We start from the raw sequence: 18,777 nt of genomic DNA, 5'->3' as shown, positions 1-18,777 counted from the left end.
GGGCCATGTTCAGAAGACACCTTAAACCATGGTTTTAACCGCAGTGAATAAGGCTCTTTGCCTTAGTCACTGTGGTTAAAGCCGTGGTTTAAAGTGTCTTCTAAACACAGCCCTGCTTTCTGGCTTAACCACCATGGTTAAAGCTGTGGTTTAAGGTGTCTTCTGAACACAGCCCTGCTTTCTGGCTTAACCACCATGGTTAAAGCCGTGGTTTAAGGTGTCTTCTGAACAGAGCCACAATCTGTGAGGAGGGAGGAAGAGTTAGTGTGGGGGAGTATATCCTGTGAGGAGCCTGTGCTGCGGAATGGATTAACAGATGGTGCCTGAAACCTCCTAAGGCCCACACTGGGGGGAAAGCTAGCTGTGAAGATGGACCAGGAAGAGGAGGTGACCATTTCAGGCTGCCCTCATTACCTGTATTCTCCTTTTGCCCCTATCACAGGTGCTTGGATGGTTACTATGGAGACCCAGTGTTAGGCTCGGGACAACAATGCCGGCCTTGCCCTTGTCCCGGATATCCAGGGTCTCGGCATTACCATGGCATCTCCTGTCATGCTGATAGGGAGACCAACCAGATTATTTGCCTGTGTGCTCCTGGCTATACAGGTAAAGTATTTTGCAGGGGCAAGGGGTGTTGATCACCGGGTGGGGCTTATTTCAGATATTTTAAGTCCTAATATTGTGGGATAGTCCACCCCCTGAAACCCCATCCTCTAGTATACCTCCACAAACGTCTGCCACGCTCCCTCTCTAGCAACCTGCACAACTTGTGACTTGCCAAGTCAAATCCACCTAGAACCCAGGTATTGTATTCAACCAGATGCTTGACATTCCCCTAAGGTCCTAAAAAGGTGGGGGGAAACAGGATATTGAGTCCCCGATAGGCTTTAATGTACATGGTTTGTAGGTCACAAGTTGTGAGGCCTATCGTTATATATGCATGGAAATATATGTGCCCCTGAGCCCCTGAACCTAACTACTAGTATGGGGGTCCTCAACCTCTTGCAGGTTGGTGGGCACATTTGAAGTTTTCAGAGAGGGCCATGGGCGCTTACAAAATGGCTACTGTGTGGGAGGGGTTTGCCCATTCATAAAATGGTTGCCACGGTGGGCATAGCCAGCCACAAAGCACTCATTTCCCAGAAGGCAACTGGTACGAGTAAAAGAAAAGTAACTTGCCCAAGAACGCGGCGGAGATGGAGGCTGAGCTCCAAAACACAAAACCACTCTTTTGAACCCCAATCAATGGTGCTGGAGGGGACTTCTTCACTTTGCAGTATGCCAGATTCCCAGTTAAAAAGAAATAGGAGGGAAAGGAAGCCTAGTGGGCTCCACAAGAGATGTCTGTTGGCAAATTGGTGCCAATTGGCACCATGTTGGAGACTCCAGTACAAGTACAATATTCCTTCTTGCCCCGAACTCCAGCATGCACACGGCCCGGTCCTTCACCACCTCACCCATCTTTCCAACTACTCTTTGCCAGAAGCAATTATTGATTGTGAAGTGGTAGGGAAGAAGAAGGAGGGGATCCCCAGTTTCCTGATCATTCTTTATTAAACTGAAGACATATTTCCCACCTTCTTGATAAGTGATATACTTCCATAGTGATAACTTCCATAGAGTTGCAGTTCCCGTCAGGCCATGTAGAGAGAAGACAGAGAAAGGGCAGTTGCTGAGTACCTGTGTGATGCTCCTGGTTCTCCATCCCACTAATAACTTCCCCTGTCTCTGAAGGGCCACGTTGTGACCGCTGCTCGCCTGGCTATTTTGGAGCGCCTGAGCAGGAGGGTGGAGCCTGCCGCCCCTGCCAGTGCAACAACAACATTGACGCCAGTGACCCGGAGGCCTGCGATCCACACAGTGGTCAATGTCTACGCTGCCTCTACCACACGGGCGGACCCCACTGTGCTGAATGCCAACCTGGTTACTATGGCAACGCCTTCCAGCGGAGCTGCCGACGTGAGTGGGGTGGCTGGGCCTGGGCTGCGACGACGTCTGGGGGGGATTTATGCTTTGGGAATGAGATACGGTGTTCTGCTGGCTTCATTGTGTCTCCTCTGAATTTTACGATGTTTTTAGGATGTTTTAATAATGTATACTATGTTTTTAATTCAGTTTTATGTATTTTATCATTATTGTTGTTCGCCGCCTCAATCCAGATGTCCCTGGATTCTCTCTAGCTGATTGTTTTAAATTGTTGTTGTTGTTGTTGTTATGGAGGGATTAAATTACCCCTCTGTTAGGTTCTTTCAGTGGGGGTTCAAAAACTTTCAAGGCACTTCTCTGTCTCTTCAAGGAAAATTTTATTGCAAGCAATAGAAAGAAGAGAAGGGTAATTTAATCCCTCCACACCAGGCAAACCATAAAAGAGTAGGAGAAAAGTTGTGAAATGGGTACATATATCATGGCGGCCATTTAAATTCCTATTGGCAAGATATCTGGCTAACCATTTGTCTTCTTTAAAAAAAGAAGTTGCCCTGATTAAAAAAACCCACACATATAAGAGCTGATTAATAAACCTAAGCAATGCTGGGTTAATTAAATTGTGTGTCTTGAAAATTTTGTTTTCTGGAAGAACTGGTTTCCTACTTGAGAGGTCTTGGGGCATTCCAAGGGTTGGGCAAGGAAGGCCGTGATCCCAGCCGGAGGCTGTTCTTTGCTTCCCTGTCTGAGCCAATGCGTTTGCTCTTTCCCCCAGGCTGCACCTGTAACGAGCAAGGCACTCTGCCTGCACACTGCTCTGGAGGCATCTGCCACTGCGATCGAACTACGGGGAATTGCCCTTGCCGCGCCAGCGTGGTGGACAAGAACTGTGACAGATGCGCCGACAACTTCTGGGGTTTTGGCAGCGACTTGGGCTGTCAGCCGTGCAGCTGTGATCCCGCCCATTCATTACGCTCAGACTGCAACGTGGTAAGTGACCGAGCTCTTGAGAGGGTCACTGCGATGTCACCCACATTTCTATTCCCTTAGGCATGTCTGGATGAGTACGTCTAGAGAGTGCGGAATGTTGGACTGAGTGGGTGTGGCTGGTGATGCTGTGGAAAGGGGGGAGGAGCATATATATGGGGGAGCTGAGTGGTTTGAGGGGTTCGGTTGGGGATTGGGTTTGAAGGGTAGATGTGTTTAACTGTGTGATTTCTTGACAGGAGTTGTGTGAGGAGTGAGTGAAAATAAGATCATAGGGACTAAGGATTGTTATTATTAGATTGGTTACTACCAGTAGCCTTAAGAATAGGCAGGACTGGAATAGAATTTGAAGGAACTAAGAACTGTAAACAACAATAAACATTTTCTTTATTTTGCTTCCATAAAACCACATGTCAGTTTGGCCGTGTCTCCTGCTCTATTGGTTCATAAATAAACACATTACATTAAACCTTCACCCTGTTATAGTCACAGAAAAGCCTTTTCCAAATCTCCTTACCTTTTCCCTCTGCTGTAAGGGTAAGGTTATACTTTTCTTTTTACCCCTTCCTCAGGTATTTAAGTGGTGGTGCTTCGCCTGAGGGAGGTGTGCGCGTCAAAGCCTTGTGTGTGAGGGGGTGGCGTTGCAGTCACCCAAAGAGGAGAGGTGCCAGGACAGCACCCGAGACCTTGCTGCGCTAGCACCCCATTGGCACCAGCATCCCAGCCGCACACCACTGCCCCTGTTCTAACTAGCAACTTTTGCTCCACTCAGTTCACAGGGCAATGCCACTGCCAGCCGGGCTTTGGAGGGCGTGTTTGCTCCCACTGCCAAGAAGATCACTGGGGTGACCCAGAACAGGAGTGTCTAGGTGAGTATGATGGTGTAGCAAAGCATCTTCCATCCCACACGTTGGTGTATGTGGACATGCATAAAGCTCTAAATGCAGATTAGACGGAGGAGCAAATGGCCTCACTCTTGTCCCAGGCTCTAGCTCCTACTGATCATGTCCTACACGTATACCTTGACTCACATATTTTAAAATGTAAAAACCTAGGGTTTGAAGCCAAGGGGGCCTTAGCCTAATCCTTAGATTTGGGATTTACTGTGGTGAGCCAGGGGCCCTGAACTACTTAAGAAGGAGGAAGCTTCCTTAATTAAAAAGAAATTATCTGGAACGTGCTAGGCTGACCAGATGGGACCAGGATTCTGCCTACAGCAGGCAAAGTTCCCCTAAACATGTGTGTGTAGTTTAAAAATGATGAGTTCATGGGCATGGCTTTATGGGATCAGGGGGAGGGGCTTTCCTAAACTGGTCTGCTCCTACACACTACATTACTGACACATTATAGCACAGGGGCTTGCTTACTTTTCTTTGATGTAAAGAAGATTATGGGCTTCTCTGCATTATTATTTTTTTAAAAAATCACGCTGCCTTACCATGGCTCTCTGCATTCACTTTCTTTCTTGGATGTAATTGGAAGCATTATAAGGGGGTCTGGAAAGGAAAGGAACCTCTCGTGCAAGCACTGAGTCATTACTGACTCTTGGAGGGACGCCAGCTTTCGCTGACGTTTTCTTGGCAGGCCTTATAGCGGGGTGGTTTGCCGTTGCCTTACCCGGCCGTTATTACCTTTTCCCCAGCTAACTGGGTACTCATTTTACCGACCTCACGAGGATGGAAGGCTGAGTCGACCCGAGCCGGCTGCCTGAAACCAGCTTCCGCTGGGATCAAACTCAGGCCGTGGGGAGAGTTTCGGCTGCAGAAACTGCTGCTTTACCGCTCTGCGCCACACCAGGCTCTATAAGGGGGTCTACATGGTTTGAAATTGAATACTAAGGTCCATGTGCTCAGTTGACTTTACTGAGACAGCACCATCTAGTGGCGTAATTATAGCACTACACTGAGATTACACACTGGGAGATGGTGCGATTTCCTGGATATTCCCACATTATCTCTGGGTTTTTTAAACCTGCAAAGAACCCAGATATTCCAGGGAATAGCCTGGGAGCAGTCCTGGAAGCTGACGATTTCTTGAAATGAAACTGAAAACCTCCGGGAGTGGCCAATCACAAGCGTGCTATAAATCGCTCGTTTAGAGAAGCCCTATAAAGGTGTACTGAATGTTGATTCATTCAAAAGAACAGTCAGATTCCTAACAAACACATTTTGAACTGTACCACCATTCTTCAGTGGGATATTTGAAGCCAAACCTAACTACTCGTGAAGGAAAAACATTCAGACACACCTTCCTTGAGATCCAGAAGATGCATACAGCTTCTTTTGCATCAAGTTTCAGTGGCATTGCCTTCTGCTGTGCTTTCTTGCTTGCTTGCTTATGTATATGTGAAGCCAATCTGACCTGGAAACATTTTAAAGTGCACAGGAAGTACCACCTGACTCACTCTGGTTTTTTGGCATCAAAACAGCTTCCATGTAGGTGTTTCTTGAGGGAAGAGCTGTAGCTCACTGATAGAGCTCATTATTTAAAGCATCCCCGACAGATGGACAAGTATCTGTCGGGGATGCTTTAGGGTGGATTCCTGCATTGAGCAGGGGGTTGGACTCGATGGCCTTGTAGGCCCTTCCAACTCTGCTATTCTATGATTCTATGATTTGCATGCAAAAGAACCCATGTTCAATCCCTGGCATCTCTAGGTTAGGTAGGGAAGAAACCCTGGCATGTGGCTGCCAATCAGAGTAGGCAATACTGAGCTAGATGGACCAAGGGTCTGACTCGGGGTAAAGGCAGATTCCTTTGTGTGGCTGCCATGCCCACAGTTCCCTCCTTTGGCCTGAGCTGGATAGTAGAGCATGGGCAGAATCCCTCTGCCTGACACCACTCAAGTTGCCAGTTGAAGATCCATTTCATGCTCAATTTCTGACAATGTCTCACTCTTGCGCTTGATCACACATTTTGCACTTCTCTACTAATAGTGGTTGGCCCAATATTGCCAGCCCTAAAGACATGCCCCCGCCCTGCAATCGAACAGAGAGCAACTGTGCAAGTTGATCTATGATTTATGGGATCACCTGTGCTTTTGCCAGCTCTCTCCGCTCAGGTGATCAGAACCTTTATCATATTAAACCTCACCTGGGCATGACCTCTGCCTTTGCCCCCTACAGCTTGCGAATGTGACCCAACAGGGTCTGAGAGTCTACAGTGTGACCGGGTCACTGGGCACTGCCTGTGCCGAGGCGGCTTTACGGGACGGCGCTGTGACCAGTGCCAACGTGGCTTCCAGAAGAACTTCCCCCGTTGTTCTCCTTGCCATCCTTGCTTCGGCCAGTGGGACGCAGTGCTGGATCATCTCTGGGAACAACTGCAACGGCTGCAGGATGCGGTACAGGCCCTAAAGGAAGGTGGCCCCATACCTGAAGCCAGCAGCAGCCGCATGCGTAAGCTGGAGAACAGCCTCGGCCACGCAGAGCAGCTTCTTGGTGATGGGAGTAGTCCAAGCAGCCCCCTGCTGCATCAGCTCAGCACCTTCCTGGCAGATATCAGGTAGGGAGAGGTGGGATTACGCCAGGACGATAGTAGGCAGAGTTGGTATCCAGTGTTAGTCCTACATAGAGTAGACCCATCAAAATGAATGAGGCTTAGGTTAATCACAACTAACTTGTCCCCTTCATTTCAGTGGCTCTACTCTTAAGTAGGACTGACATTGGATACTACTCAGAAACAGGGAAATTGTCTATTTGTGTGCATGCCAGAAATGGAGTGATATTTTCAGTGATTACCTTTATTTTGCGCACTGGTTTTCTTCTCTGGTCACTTCCAGGCTTAAAGGAGTAAAACTGATTAACAACTATCCTGGCCATTTTCACTTGAGGGGAGAGGGGCTAGCGGGTCATCTTACAGAACTCTTTTCACCTTAAACAAACTACAGTTCCCAGGATTCTTCAGGGAAAGGTATGACAAAGAACTATAAATCGCTCTCCCTGTTCAGAAGACACCTTAAACCATGGCTTTAACCACGGTGAATAAAGCAAAAAGCCTTATTTGCCATGGTTGAAGCCAAAGTTTAAGGTGTCTTCTGAATGGGCCCAATATATTTTGCTAGTGCAATTAGGGCCACTGTCTCGTGCTTATGAGATTTCTGGGTGATCTGCAGTAAATCAACAAGGGTCTCTAACCCCTATTTATTTCACAGTACTCATTTTAAATCTGAACAGAATCCCTGATCTGTAGTCACTCAGAAGTAGATTGGTGTAAGCAGCTCATTCCAGTGTATGGCTCACAGGGTGCAGGAGATCATTGGCTCCACCCTCTGAGACACCATTTTGCATTTGGCTCCAGTTGGTGGACCTTAGAGTTTTAGTAAAGTAGATCCCACAAGCCTGAAGCCTTGCCTCCCTGATGTATTCCTCACCAGAGCAGACATGGATGAGCTGTGGCAACAGCTGCAGGCCACGGATTCACACCTGGACGGAACGGAGCAGAAAGCTACAGGACAGAGGGGCCGCCTGAACACGCTGAGCCGAGAGCTAGGGGAGCTTAACCACACCGTCAGCTACCTCAGCAGCCAGCTGGGAAAGATGGCAAATGCCAGCTTCAGTGGTAAGAAACATGGCGACGGTGTCCTCACAAAAGAAGTGTCCACGCAAGTCACGGGCGAGAACACCCCTTTCCTGAAACATGTCTGGTTTCCCTTGTGCTGGCAGAGTCTTTCCGTAGCATCCTGGGGTCCTTCCAGCAGTCGGAGAAGGCCCAGCAGCGAGCAAACGCGTCAGTTCAAGGGCCTCAAAGCCCGGTAGGCCGAGCCAAACACACGCGTCAGGCCACCGTCGAGCTGCTGAGTCACAGGGGAGATGCCTTCCGCAGGAGCGCAGCCGCTCACCAAAAAACTCTGCGTGATGTCCAGAAAAAGGTCAACAACCTCAGCCTGAGCAGGATCAATGAGAAGGTGAGTTCCGCAGGGGCGATGGGAGTGGGGCAAGAGAACTGAGGGACGCAGGGAGGAGTCTGTTGAAGACAAGAGTGGTGACCCAGACTTCACTGCCTCATGACCCTAGTACCTTTCTCCTGTTTTGTCGGGGCTGGGGTGTGTGTGTCTCACCTTGCTCTAGATCTGTGGTGCTTCTGGAGAAGAGGGCTGTGAAGAAGCCCCCTGCGGAGGGGCCTCCTGTAGAGACAGCCTAGGCCAGCGGCACTGTGGCGGCCCCGGCTGCACTGGAGCTCTGCCTGTGTCCGTGAGCGCTCTTTACACAGCCCAGAACATCTCCCACCAGCTGGAGGCCAAGGCAAGGCAGCTGGGCACCATTGCTGACAAGGTACAGTGCCAGCATATGTGTATGTAAGTATATGTAAAGGAGAGATACCGTATTAGGGCGGAGGTGAGGACTTCCCCACTATATTAGGCTGGGTTCACACAACACACCAACCGTGTTGGTTTGTTTTCCAGGGCAACGCATGATGGCTAAGCGTGTTGACTCTGGGATGTTTCCCCCCTCTATGGTGTGTTATTCCCCTCCCCAAAACAAGCCACCCTAAAACCCTACCATCTGCAGTAAGGGTTATTTTACCTATGGTGGGTTAGCATGTTGTCTGTCACTCAGCGTGGTTTACAGAGATCGCCTATCGAGCTGCACGGCAAGAACGGCCCAAAACGCTGCTGCTCAGCTCCTCTCAAGTGATCTCTATTCCCACCACAAAGGAAGCTGGGATACCTGCCCAGCTGGGCAGGAGGACTACAGGAGGAAAAGGAGGGCGAGGGGTGGGGGTGAAATAAACTACTCTGTGTAGCTTGTTTGCCAGATTGTCTGACAGGAGCACAGAAGGTTGTTTGCATAACCGCCTGCCCAGCACAGCTTGCCACCCACCATGGTTAGCATGTTGTGCGAACACAGCCTATATCTCCAGCCCCTTACAGGAGTGCTCTGTGTCGGGCTTCAGCCTTCTTGTAACACGAGTCTTGTAGCTCTGTTTGGTGCTTACAGAGGATGGGAGGTTCCCATCTTCCTGAAACCTTCCCTGCAGTGCTATGTAGTGCTAAAGGGCTTAGGTTTGGGTCTCAGCCCCAAATTTAGCACATTATTGCTATCTAGCGAATGGAGAATTTTCGGGAAAATGGGAAAAGGGATAGGTGTTCTTTTTCCTCCACCCCACCCCACCCCCACTCCTTTTATCTGCCTGTATAGTGCAGGAAGAGGATTCAAGAACTTGGAGTTTGGGGGGCAATTCATTTGGGTAGCAGCTGGCACACAAGATGGAGATGTGGACAAGGCAGTAGAAGCAGAAGTCATGGGATTCAGGGCAGTAACTGCTGAACAGGAAAGCATCTCTTCTGCTTCTGAGCCTTTATGGGCTGATGCTTCTTTTAAGCATTTCCCCTGCAGCAGTGAAAACTACAATCTCCAGCCAGTCTTCACCCTCACACCTGCAGCCCTCGCATGGTGCAAAAGCTGTGCTGTCATGATGTATGTCCGTCTACCACCATGGTCTCCCCCCCCCCCATTTCAGGTTAATCTGTGGATTCTAAGCTGTGGCTTTAATTTTAGGTGCGTGACATACAGGAGCTGGCACAGAATGCCAAGGACATTGCTCACAACACTCTGGGCCTTGCTCAGGGGGCCCAGAACCGCGTGGAAAAGTCAACAGCCAAGCTGAGGGAGTTCATCCAGAGGATAAAGGACTTCCTAGCAGGTAAGCAGAGCACCGCTTACTCTGAAAATAAGGCAAATGCTGCACTCAGGGGGAAAAGGGGAAATGAGGTCAATGGTGCGAATATATAAATAGTCAGTGAGGAGAGTGTCGGACTGGGAGTCGGGAGATCTGGGTTCTCGTCCCCCCTCGGCCATGGAAGTCCACTGGGTGACTTTGGGCCAGTCACAGACTGTCAGCCCAACCTACTTCACAGGGTTGTTGTTGTAGTGAGGAGAAAAATGGGGGGAAAGGATTGTGGACACTGCCTTGGGAGAAAAAAAGGCAGGATATAAATGTAATAAATAAATACATTTGCATCAAATTATGCCATGGCAACGTTGATATTTGCACATTTAGACCTGGGGTGGGTGTGTGTGTGTGTGTGTTGGGCCTGATGAATGGGAAGCAGGAATGGGCAGTTACAGGCATAAACACACTTATCTAGCAACAACAAAATTATGCATGGTGTGTAGAATGTGGCTAGAGAGGCATTTTTCTCCCTCTCTCAAAATACTAGAACCCGGGGTCATCCCATGAAGCTGATAAGTGGGAGATTCAGGACAAATAAAAGGACTTCTTCACCCAGCACATAAATTATGGAACTCACTGCCACAAGGTGTAGTGATGGCCAGCAATTTGAATAGCTTTAAAGGGGGTTGGATAAATTCTTGGAGGTGAAGGATATCAGTAGCTACTAGTTCTGATAGTTGTGTGCTACCTCCAGTATCCGAGGCAGTAAGCCTGTGTGCACCAGTTGCTGGGGAACTTGGGTGGGAGGGTGCTGTTGCACTCCTGTCCTGCCTGTGGGTCCCTGGTCGACAGCTGGTGGGCCACTGTGTGAACAGAGTGCTGGCCTAGATGGGCCCTTGGTCTGATCCAGCAGGGCTCTTCTTATGTTCTTAAAGGTCTGTTCTTGTCTCCCTAGAGGAAGGTGCTGATCCTGAGAGCATTGAGCTCGTGGCCAGGCAGGTCCTGAACATCTCCCTGCCCAGCAGCCCTGAGCAAATCAGCAATCTGATTAAGGAGATCTGGGATGGAATTGGCCAGCTGAAGGGAGTGGACATGATCCTGAATAGCACTGTGCATGACCTGACCCGTGCCAGGGAATTACTGGCGAAAGCAGAACAGGCCAAGTGAGTCTTTTAATTTTTTGGTTGTTGTTAATTGAGTTTTTCTATAATCAAATTACAAAATCACACATTTTACATTATCATAATTCACTGACGTCCTAATATTATAATCATGCTTCAGGCCTAATCTGTTGTTTAGAGCATACTGGAGTGGCTCCCTGCAACTTTATCTGAGCCCCTTCTGACACACCCAGTTTGGATGATCAAACAACCCATGATTTGTTAACCATGGGTTGTTTGGGAGCAGTCATGAGTGAGTGACTGTGCTGGCTCTCACACACTTCCACTTTGATAAACAACCCAGGAATTCACCACAATGCCCGAATCTGGAACTCTGGGTTGTTGAGGGAGAAATAACCCAGAGTTTTAACCCATGGGTTATTATTGGGTTAAAACTCAGGGTTATTTCTCTCTCAACAACCCAGAGTTCCAGGTTTGGACGTCATGATGAACAACCAGAAGAGCAGTTCTTGAGTTATTTAGGCGAGCTGTTGGAAGCCAGTCCACTCACTCCCATGCACTCACAAACAACCATGGTTTGTTAATCCAAACCAGACAAATTGTGAGTTTCTGGTGATAGTGGCTATGCAGGTTTTTGTTCTGCTTCAAACTGTACCCTGGAAGAGCTAGAACAAATTCCCAAAAATCATGACCAGCTTTCTTGAAAGACGTGTGTATATATTTTGGCATTGCCTGTCAGCTCAGTACTTTTTACAGGTTTTTTTTTACTTGTGCAAGTTTGCATTCTTTTCCAGATATCTGCATGAGCAAACTCATATAGCCCTTCAAAAAAGAAAAACATGTGTAAGGCTATGTTCCCTTTGTCGTTCCCACCACCACCACCACCATTACCCCACCTCAGGAATATTTTCTTTGTTTATTTAATTGGTGTGAAATGACTAGACCAGAAACTGTTTGCAATCTGGTCCAGTCAGTTTCAACATCTCTCTTACTTACCTACTTGTGTGACCTTTCTTTATCGAACCTGACAGAGTGAGATTTAGCCACAAAGGCTTCTACTACAATAACATTTTTCGTCTTTAAGTGGCTACAAGTCTCTGTTGTGTTTTGCTCTGTCTTTATACCCAGAGAGCGAGCAGAAGGTGTGCAGGGAACGATCACAGAAACACGGGCGGCTCTAGATAGTGCGAAGGACAAAGTGGGGGCAGCAGAGCAAGCCATGAAGACCTCTAAGGAAGCCATCCGGAAGGTGGAGAGCACAGTCAGACAGGTGAGGCGTAGAGGGCCACCTAGTGGCCAGCCTGCTTGGGCGTGTCTTGGGTGGTGTTCACTGTGATGAGGACAGCTCCTTCAGTGGGCTGCTCCAGAGTTTGTTCTCAGCTTGGGCATGCAGAAGGCCCCAGGTTCAATATACAGCATCTCCAGGCAGGGCTAGGAAAGAATCCTGCCTGGAGAGCTATTGCTGCCAGTCAGTGTTGACAATACTGGGCTAGATGGACCCATGGTCTGAGTCACAATAAGGCATCTTCCAATGTTTCCTCAGAGCTCAGTGTCTGACTGTGTCTTGTGGCTTTTCTTTCTTGCAGGCTGAGCGCAAGCTGCAGGCGCTGGTCAGCAAGGAGACCCAACTGGAAAGCCGTCTTGGAAAACTGGCACAGGATGTGGCCGCCTTACAAAAGAAGTCCCAGGCCAATCAGCAGCAGTCCCAGGAAGCCAAGGAAAAAGCTGAGCGTGCTACTGCTGCTGCAGGCAGGCTGGAAAACGTGAGAATCCTTCTTCCTTTAGATATTGTCCACTCACCCACACCTGACCATTGTGTCAGTTCACCTACTATTCCATTGCCAGGGACCTGGATGCCAACTCTTAATGGCCAAAGTAGTAATTCCACCTGTGTGTCCCTGCCATCGGCACTAACTCCTCGTGGTAACAGCTCTTTCCTCGTATCTAATTTTTAGTATCCAAAGACATTCAAATTCTATGCTCAAACTAAATGTAAAGTGTGACACTGCTTTCCCTATCAACACGCCCATGTTGTGGAGGGACTTCTGGGACCTGGGTTCAAACTGTAGTGGAATGGATGAAGGGAAAGAATGCCTAGGCCCCAAAATAGTGTGTGGAGTGATGATAAGCCCACCTGCAGAGAGCCCTCTCCTTTAGATTGGACCTCTGGCTGTCCTGTAGCAGCATCCTGCTGTCCCACCTCCATAGAGGTGCACAAAAATAACTGCCTGAGATATCTAGAGACCGGACATAACAGTCTATACAATTTATTGCATGGAGTCAATGCCAGGAATGTGATTCTATGCAAGATGGCAGATGGTACGTGACGTTATAGAAAGCAACGTAACAGCCCCACTTACGGACTGTCAGGCTTTGGCTAAGGTCAGAAACAGAGCACAGTTCGGGGTCCAGGTCCAGTGCAGGCAGATGACGTGGTCAAAGACAGGCCAGCGGCCAGGTTCTACACGAAGCAAGCAAGGCCTGGGAGCAATGGTGGCTCCCCATCAAGACAAGTTGCTTAAACTGAGAAGCTGAATTGGATGTTAGGGTTCTGTAGGGACTGGCAGATTCAGATTGGATTGTGGGGTCAGCTGACAGTATTCCAGGTGGTACTGAAGCCTAGAGGGCGCTCCTGACCCACAGATCCTAATTGTCTCATCTCCCTGAGTCAGTGGTAGAGCATTGGGGGCATAGGAGGAGGTAAGGAGACTGGCTGCTGGAGGCCCCGATTCAAGACCACCACCCCTCCCACCGGACGTTACGTGGAGAAACACCGTCTGTCACATTCACTGCAGAAGGACTTCCCGTTTTCCTTTGGCCCTTTGCTATAGTGATGACAGTCAGTCTGTGCCCTTAGGAGGTAGAGAAAGTGATGCAGAAATACCAGGAGCTGCAGGACGAATTGAAGAAGCAGCCTCAGGATGTACTGCGCAAGCTGAAAAGCCTGAGGGATGAAGCCCGGACTCTCCTAGACAAAGCCAACGGCAGCAAGAGAAAGCTTGAAGGTAAGGATACCACAGCGGTTGCTGGGCAAAATGCCAACCTCAAAAAAAAATTAAAGAAAAATTGATGACAGAAATATTTTTTTTTTTTTTTAAAAAAAGAAAAGTCATTTGGAGTTAAGTCACTGGTCACTGACAAGTGCTTTATGTGTTTGTGGAGATGGGTAGTGGAGGTTTGCAGGAAGCTGCATCTGAGGGCATTGGAAACAGGTTTGATATCAAAGGGAAAATATAACAACATTAAGGGCCTGTTCAGACAACATGCTAAGCCGTGATGTTTAGCTCAAAATGCTTAATCACCATGGCTTAGCATGTAGTCTGAACAGGGTCTAAGTTAGCACGTATACAGCAGTTCAGTGTTTCAAGGCGCTTCCTATCACTGTGATCCTTACAAAGCCAGGTCAGCATCATTCCTGTCCCCATAAGGCTGAGAGATGGTGGTGATGGCCATGGTGAGGCTTGAACTTGGTACTTCCTGGTTTGTAACACAGCCTGTTAGGCCCTCTGCTGCACAACCTCTCCTCCCTCCCATCTTTCATTGAAAAGCTATTGTGACTCTAGTGAGTATATTTGTCCAGCTACTGAAAATCCCTGCCTATTCTTCCAGAGTTGGAGGGGCGCTTCGAGTCCAATGAGAAAGAAATGAAGGAAAAAGCAACGCATCTGCAGGAACTGGAGAGAAAAGCGACGGATCTCCTGCAGTACATCCGGGACAGAGCCATTGCCTACGCGACCTGCTAAGGCCAAAGTTTATGTTGCCGGCCCCTTGGGCCTTATTCCTGCCAGCTTCGGACTGTCCCATGGTAGGGCCCTTCCACACTTATCATTGACCGGCTCCTGTCTCTGAAGCTCTGGCTGCAGATTCAGGGCCTTAATGTTACCCTGTCCCTTTCATCTTCAGCTGATTGTACCACTTAGGCCTACCTGGGATCAGGTATATCAGGGTGAGTCTATTGTCAAGATCTCATAGACACATAAGTTACATTGTGACTAGTCAGTGTTTTGTCCCAGGACTCTGGAAAATTTAGAAAGACTTATATCTGAGGGTATCTGCCAGAAAAGATGGAATATTTCCACTCCAGCTCTATTCATGGAATAGTTTCCCTCTTTGGGCAGCCTCTTCCTGCCTTCCACAGGCTCTTTTGCTATTGCCATGGAGACAGAGCACTTCCTGAACCACCCAGGCTGCAAAAGGACTGAGTGGAAACGGAATTCCCACCTGCCATTGCTCAAGGCTGGTGAAACGTTGCCTTCACTTGCCACCTCTCCACCTCTCTTTCTAACCCTGGGAAAGAAAGGTGCTTAGTCCCAGATTCTTCTCCTTCAGCCTGAGGATCCCATCCCTGCCCTTATTGCTAGCAAATTAATGAAGATACACCATTCCCCCACCCCCTAAAAAAAGAAAGGGGAGGAAAAAAGGTAAATGAGGACATCAGGAAAAACGTCCTGACTGTTAGAGCTGTACGACAATGGAATCAGTTACCTAGGGAGGTTGTGGGCTCTCCCACACTAGAGGCATTCAAGAGGCAGCTGGACAGCCATCTGTCAGGGATGCTTTAGGGTGGATTCCTGCATTGAGCAGGGGGTTGGACTCGATGGCCTTATAGACCCCTTCCAACTCTACTATTCTATGAGGCTCTAATCTAGATAAAAGCCATGGCTATCAGCATCTCCACAGGACCTGTAAACTCTCCATTGTGGAGAGGTCTCTCTTATTCCACTCACTATTTGGAGGTTCCTCCTATCCCATTTCCCTTCTCATATTCATTGCCTCAGAATATTGATGATCACCATCAGCACAAATATCTTCTTTAAAAAGAAAATGACATGAATTCATGAGAGATGTCTACGGCTATTAGCCATTAGTCATAGTAGCTTAGAATGCTATTATGTTCAGAGACATTGTACCTCTCTTTTTACCATGTCCTGAGGGCAAATAATTGTGGGGGGGGGAGCAAAGGCTATCTCCATAATTTTCTAGTGATGAATTTGCCAGGGTAATCTGTCCCACTAGTGTCAGAAACTGAGAACTGGGTTGCTTGGAACAAGGACAGTGAGAGACATGTTTTGATGCCTTTCTTATTACATTTTTGCCATCAGATGAAGGCAAAAATTTCTGCCTACTCCTAATTGCAAAAATGTACTAATAAATAAATTACAATTTGATACTTTCTTAATGATGTGATGTCCTAGGGACTCTCATGGCTCCATAAAGTCTTCGCTTTCTCCTTCTCTTCAGCTCCATCCATGAAATGTGTCATTTCAACTCCTAATTCCACTGCCTGTTACACTTGACTGTAGAAGGACTAGAAATTGATTGGCATTTCAGAGCGATCCCTTCACGTAGCCTTATCACAATCTGTCAGACCCCCATTTTAGTCTCTTCCGTTTACAGCTGGCAATATAATTTCCAAGAGATGAACAAGTGCCTCTGCCTCCCACCCCAAGCCTCCACGGGGCTGTCTAAACGCTCGACAAACCCTAGGGTGGGTGCGTGGTGGCGTGACTTCAATTACACGGCACTGCTGCAATCGCGCACCCATCCCAGGGCTTTCCACTGGAGCTGCAGAGAAAAAAAGTCGCGGACTTACCGCGACTTTTTTCTCCGGAGCGAGGCGAGGACGCGTAAGACGGCATCAAGACAGCCCCAAAGCCTCACTCCAGCATCGCAGTGGAGGCATGGCTGGGCGGTGTCTGTACATGTGTGAAGATGGTGATGCCACTCCCAAATGCCCCCTCCTGACTGACATCTCTCAGGGTGGAGTCTTAGCATCCTTTCACTGTAGCAATAAAGCCTTTGACTCTTCTGATCCACTGGTGTGTGTTTGCGTTTCTGTGTCTCTTGAAGGAGGGAGGTGGTCATGGTGTTGTTTTTAGGGATTAAGGACTTAATTACAGCAAAATGGACCACTCGTTTCCTTATGTGATGCATTATGTGCGTTTTTCCCTACGTGTACAGCAGACGAACATGGCGTGTGTGGAGTGACCAGGAAGTGATTTGTCCAAAGTCACATAACGAGTGCATGGCAAATGTAGGTTTTATGCCCGTATCTCCCAAACCTGTGCCTAATGGTCTGTCTCCAGTGTTTATATTCTATGGCTGTGATATGTGGGAATGAGACAACCAAGGCAGCCTTCCAAAATAAGGAGCATTTGGCCACCCTGGAACATTTGGACATTGGCTCCGTAGTGCATACGCTCAGAGAACAAAGCCTTTTGAACTGGGTGCGGATCTTTGGCTTCCTGCCCCTCCTAGTTGTGTAGCATCACCATAATAAAAATCGCTGTTTGAGCAGCTTGGTCCTCCTCTCTCTGCCTGCTGCCGCAGAGAAAATTCTTCTCTGGATTTCCTGCTGCCAGAGGAATGATGGTTTGATCCTTCAAAGGTAGCCCACCCCACGTAAAGAGGGAAAGTGGCGGTGCTGAGGGGTGGGGGAGAGGTGCAGCCTTAGAGAATTCAAAGCGGTGTGTGTTTGACTCTCTCTGCATGGAGAGGAACAAGCTAGGAAAGGCACATTCCAGCCCAGCTCCAGGGCCAGCCCACTTTGTACATGAGAAAAGCTGGAGCATGCTCAATCCTCAGTAGGAATGGGAGCCTTTGTCCATTCACTGCACAGGGAGAGAGGAAGAGGGAGAGATGACATTGCAAAGCGTTAAAAACTAGACACCATCCAGCTCTCTTGATTTTACTCTTCTTTTAGAACAAGTTTTAAAAAACATTCTATCTGCTACGGAGCAGTTATATAAAGCGGACTGGTTGATCCTTGAGTCATAACAAACAGAGATAGAACAGTGAATTTGCATGCCAAAATGTTGCCTTTTTAAGATGAAATATCCGCAAATTTAGAAACTGGAACATACAGAGACATCAAGACTGTATCTTGAGGCTTCTGGAAGTAGAATCCAGAACTGGAATCCAGAGGATATGGGAACTCAGCAGGTCATCTTAAGAAAGTAGAAATTGTACTTTCCTCTCACCTTCCTGAATAAAACACCACTCTCATGGAAACAATAGCATTCATTTATAGAGGTATGAAATATAATTACAAAGCAATTTGGTCTTTAATGAGGACTTTACAAATATGCAGTGTAGAATCAGATTGTAATACCACCCTTCCAAATTTAGAGTTGATAGAAGATGGAGAAATATTTAACTTGTAATCAGATCACCTTCGACAGTACAATATTACATTACATGTGCTGCATCTGTGCTTTTGTTGACCTTCTGATATATTTGCATTGCTCTGTCAATGTTAATTAAACTATTTGCAGAGGACGAGCACTTTGGAAGAGATGTGGAACTTGGTAGATGAGTTTGGAGATAACTCTTCTATTCTAGAATAAGGTACAATTCTTTATTACAATGGAAATCCCTTATAATAAGTGGTGATTTTAGATGAGGCTTTTATGGTGTCATCCTGCTTCATTCATGGAATTTCATGGGGAGGGGCATTCAGACAGCAGCATCTTCCATTCGTAGTCCTCCTGCTTTTTCTGACCCTCCTTCCATTGTTTTTCTTACCACAGAAAAGGTGTTATGGGAAAAAAAGACAGAATTGCTACACAATGCCTTTTGGCTTGTTAGTACTAGGGGAGTACTCCATCTGAAAGCACCCAACACGTGCGTTGTGTATCCAGTGATAGTCTTAGTTAGAGGAGACTCACTAAATGAATGGTATATAAGATAGACGAACATTGGATTCAACCCAAGGTTTCTCAACTTTATGGTGATCTTGCATTGCCTGTGAACCGGTTCACACGATGAAAGAGTCCACTGGTGGTCGTTTTGGATACTCAAGCCACAGCCACAACTTCTGTCCTGAACCCAGGTGGCAGGAGTTGTGTGAGGGTTAAACAACCCATGGCCTGTTCTAGGGACATACAAGGCTTGTTTAACCCTTGCATAACCCCTGCTGCAGCTTGAATAGTCAAAGAACCCCGGCATGCACCACAGCCCACCGTAGTTTAAATAAACCATGGTGGGCTGCAGTGATCGTGCAAACTTGGTCTGTGTCTGGGAAGGTAAGCCACTATCACTATCAGTGAAAATCTACTGTACAATGATCTATTTTGCCACTGCGTGTCATATATGCATGCATGTGTACACACACACAGACACACATGTTTGT

At 47.8% G+C, this 18,777-nt stretch overlaps 1 protein-coding gene across 1 annotated transcript in view; it reads left to right on the top strand.

The window, feature by feature from the left end:
• Nucleotides 1–18,777, top strand: part of LOC134395909 (laminin subunit beta-1-like) — a 75,150-nt gene that overhangs the window by 29,707 nt on the left and 26,666 nt on the right. Inside the window, exons 14-27 of the mRNA XM_063122147.1 lie at nucleotides 443–606; nucleotides 1,735–1,959; nucleotides 2,699–2,913; nucleotides 3,683–3,779; nucleotides 6,036–6,414; nucleotides 7,286–7,470; nucleotides 7,575–7,816; nucleotides 7,980–8,183; nucleotides 9,411–9,555; nucleotides 10,481–10,688; nucleotides 11,775–11,916; nucleotides 12,233–12,409; nucleotides 13,504–13,651; nucleotides 14,256–14,893. Of these exons, the coding sequence (XP_062978217.1) occupies nucleotides 443–606; nucleotides 1,735–1,959; nucleotides 2,699–2,913; nucleotides 3,683–3,779; nucleotides 6,036–6,414; nucleotides 7,286–7,470; nucleotides 7,575–7,816; nucleotides 7,980–8,183; nucleotides 9,411–9,555; nucleotides 10,481–10,688; nucleotides 11,775–11,916; nucleotides 12,233–12,409; nucleotides 13,504–13,651; nucleotides 14,256–14,389 (2,665 nt within the window). The 3' untranslated portion in view covers nucleotides 14,390–14,893. The remainder of the gene's footprint in view (nucleotides 1–442; nucleotides 607–1,734; nucleotides 1,960–2,698; nucleotides 2,914–3,682; nucleotides 3,780–6,035; nucleotides 6,415–7,285; nucleotides 7,471–7,574; nucleotides 7,817–7,979; nucleotides 8,184–9,410; nucleotides 9,556–10,480; nucleotides 10,689–11,774; nucleotides 11,917–12,232; nucleotides 12,410–13,503; nucleotides 13,652–14,255; nucleotides 14,894–18,777) is intronic.

The sequence above is a fragment of the Elgaria multicarinata genome, chromosome 3 (assembly GCF_023053635.1).
Source record: "Elgaria multicarinata webbii isolate HBS135686 ecotype San Diego chromosome 3, rElgMul1.1.pri, whole genome shotgun sequence".
Taxonomy (NCBI): domain Eukaryota; kingdom Metazoa; phylum Chordata; class Lepidosauria; order Squamata; family Anguidae; genus Elgaria; species Elgaria multicarinata.
This window is presented reverse-complemented; position numbering and strand designations above follow the sequence as displayed.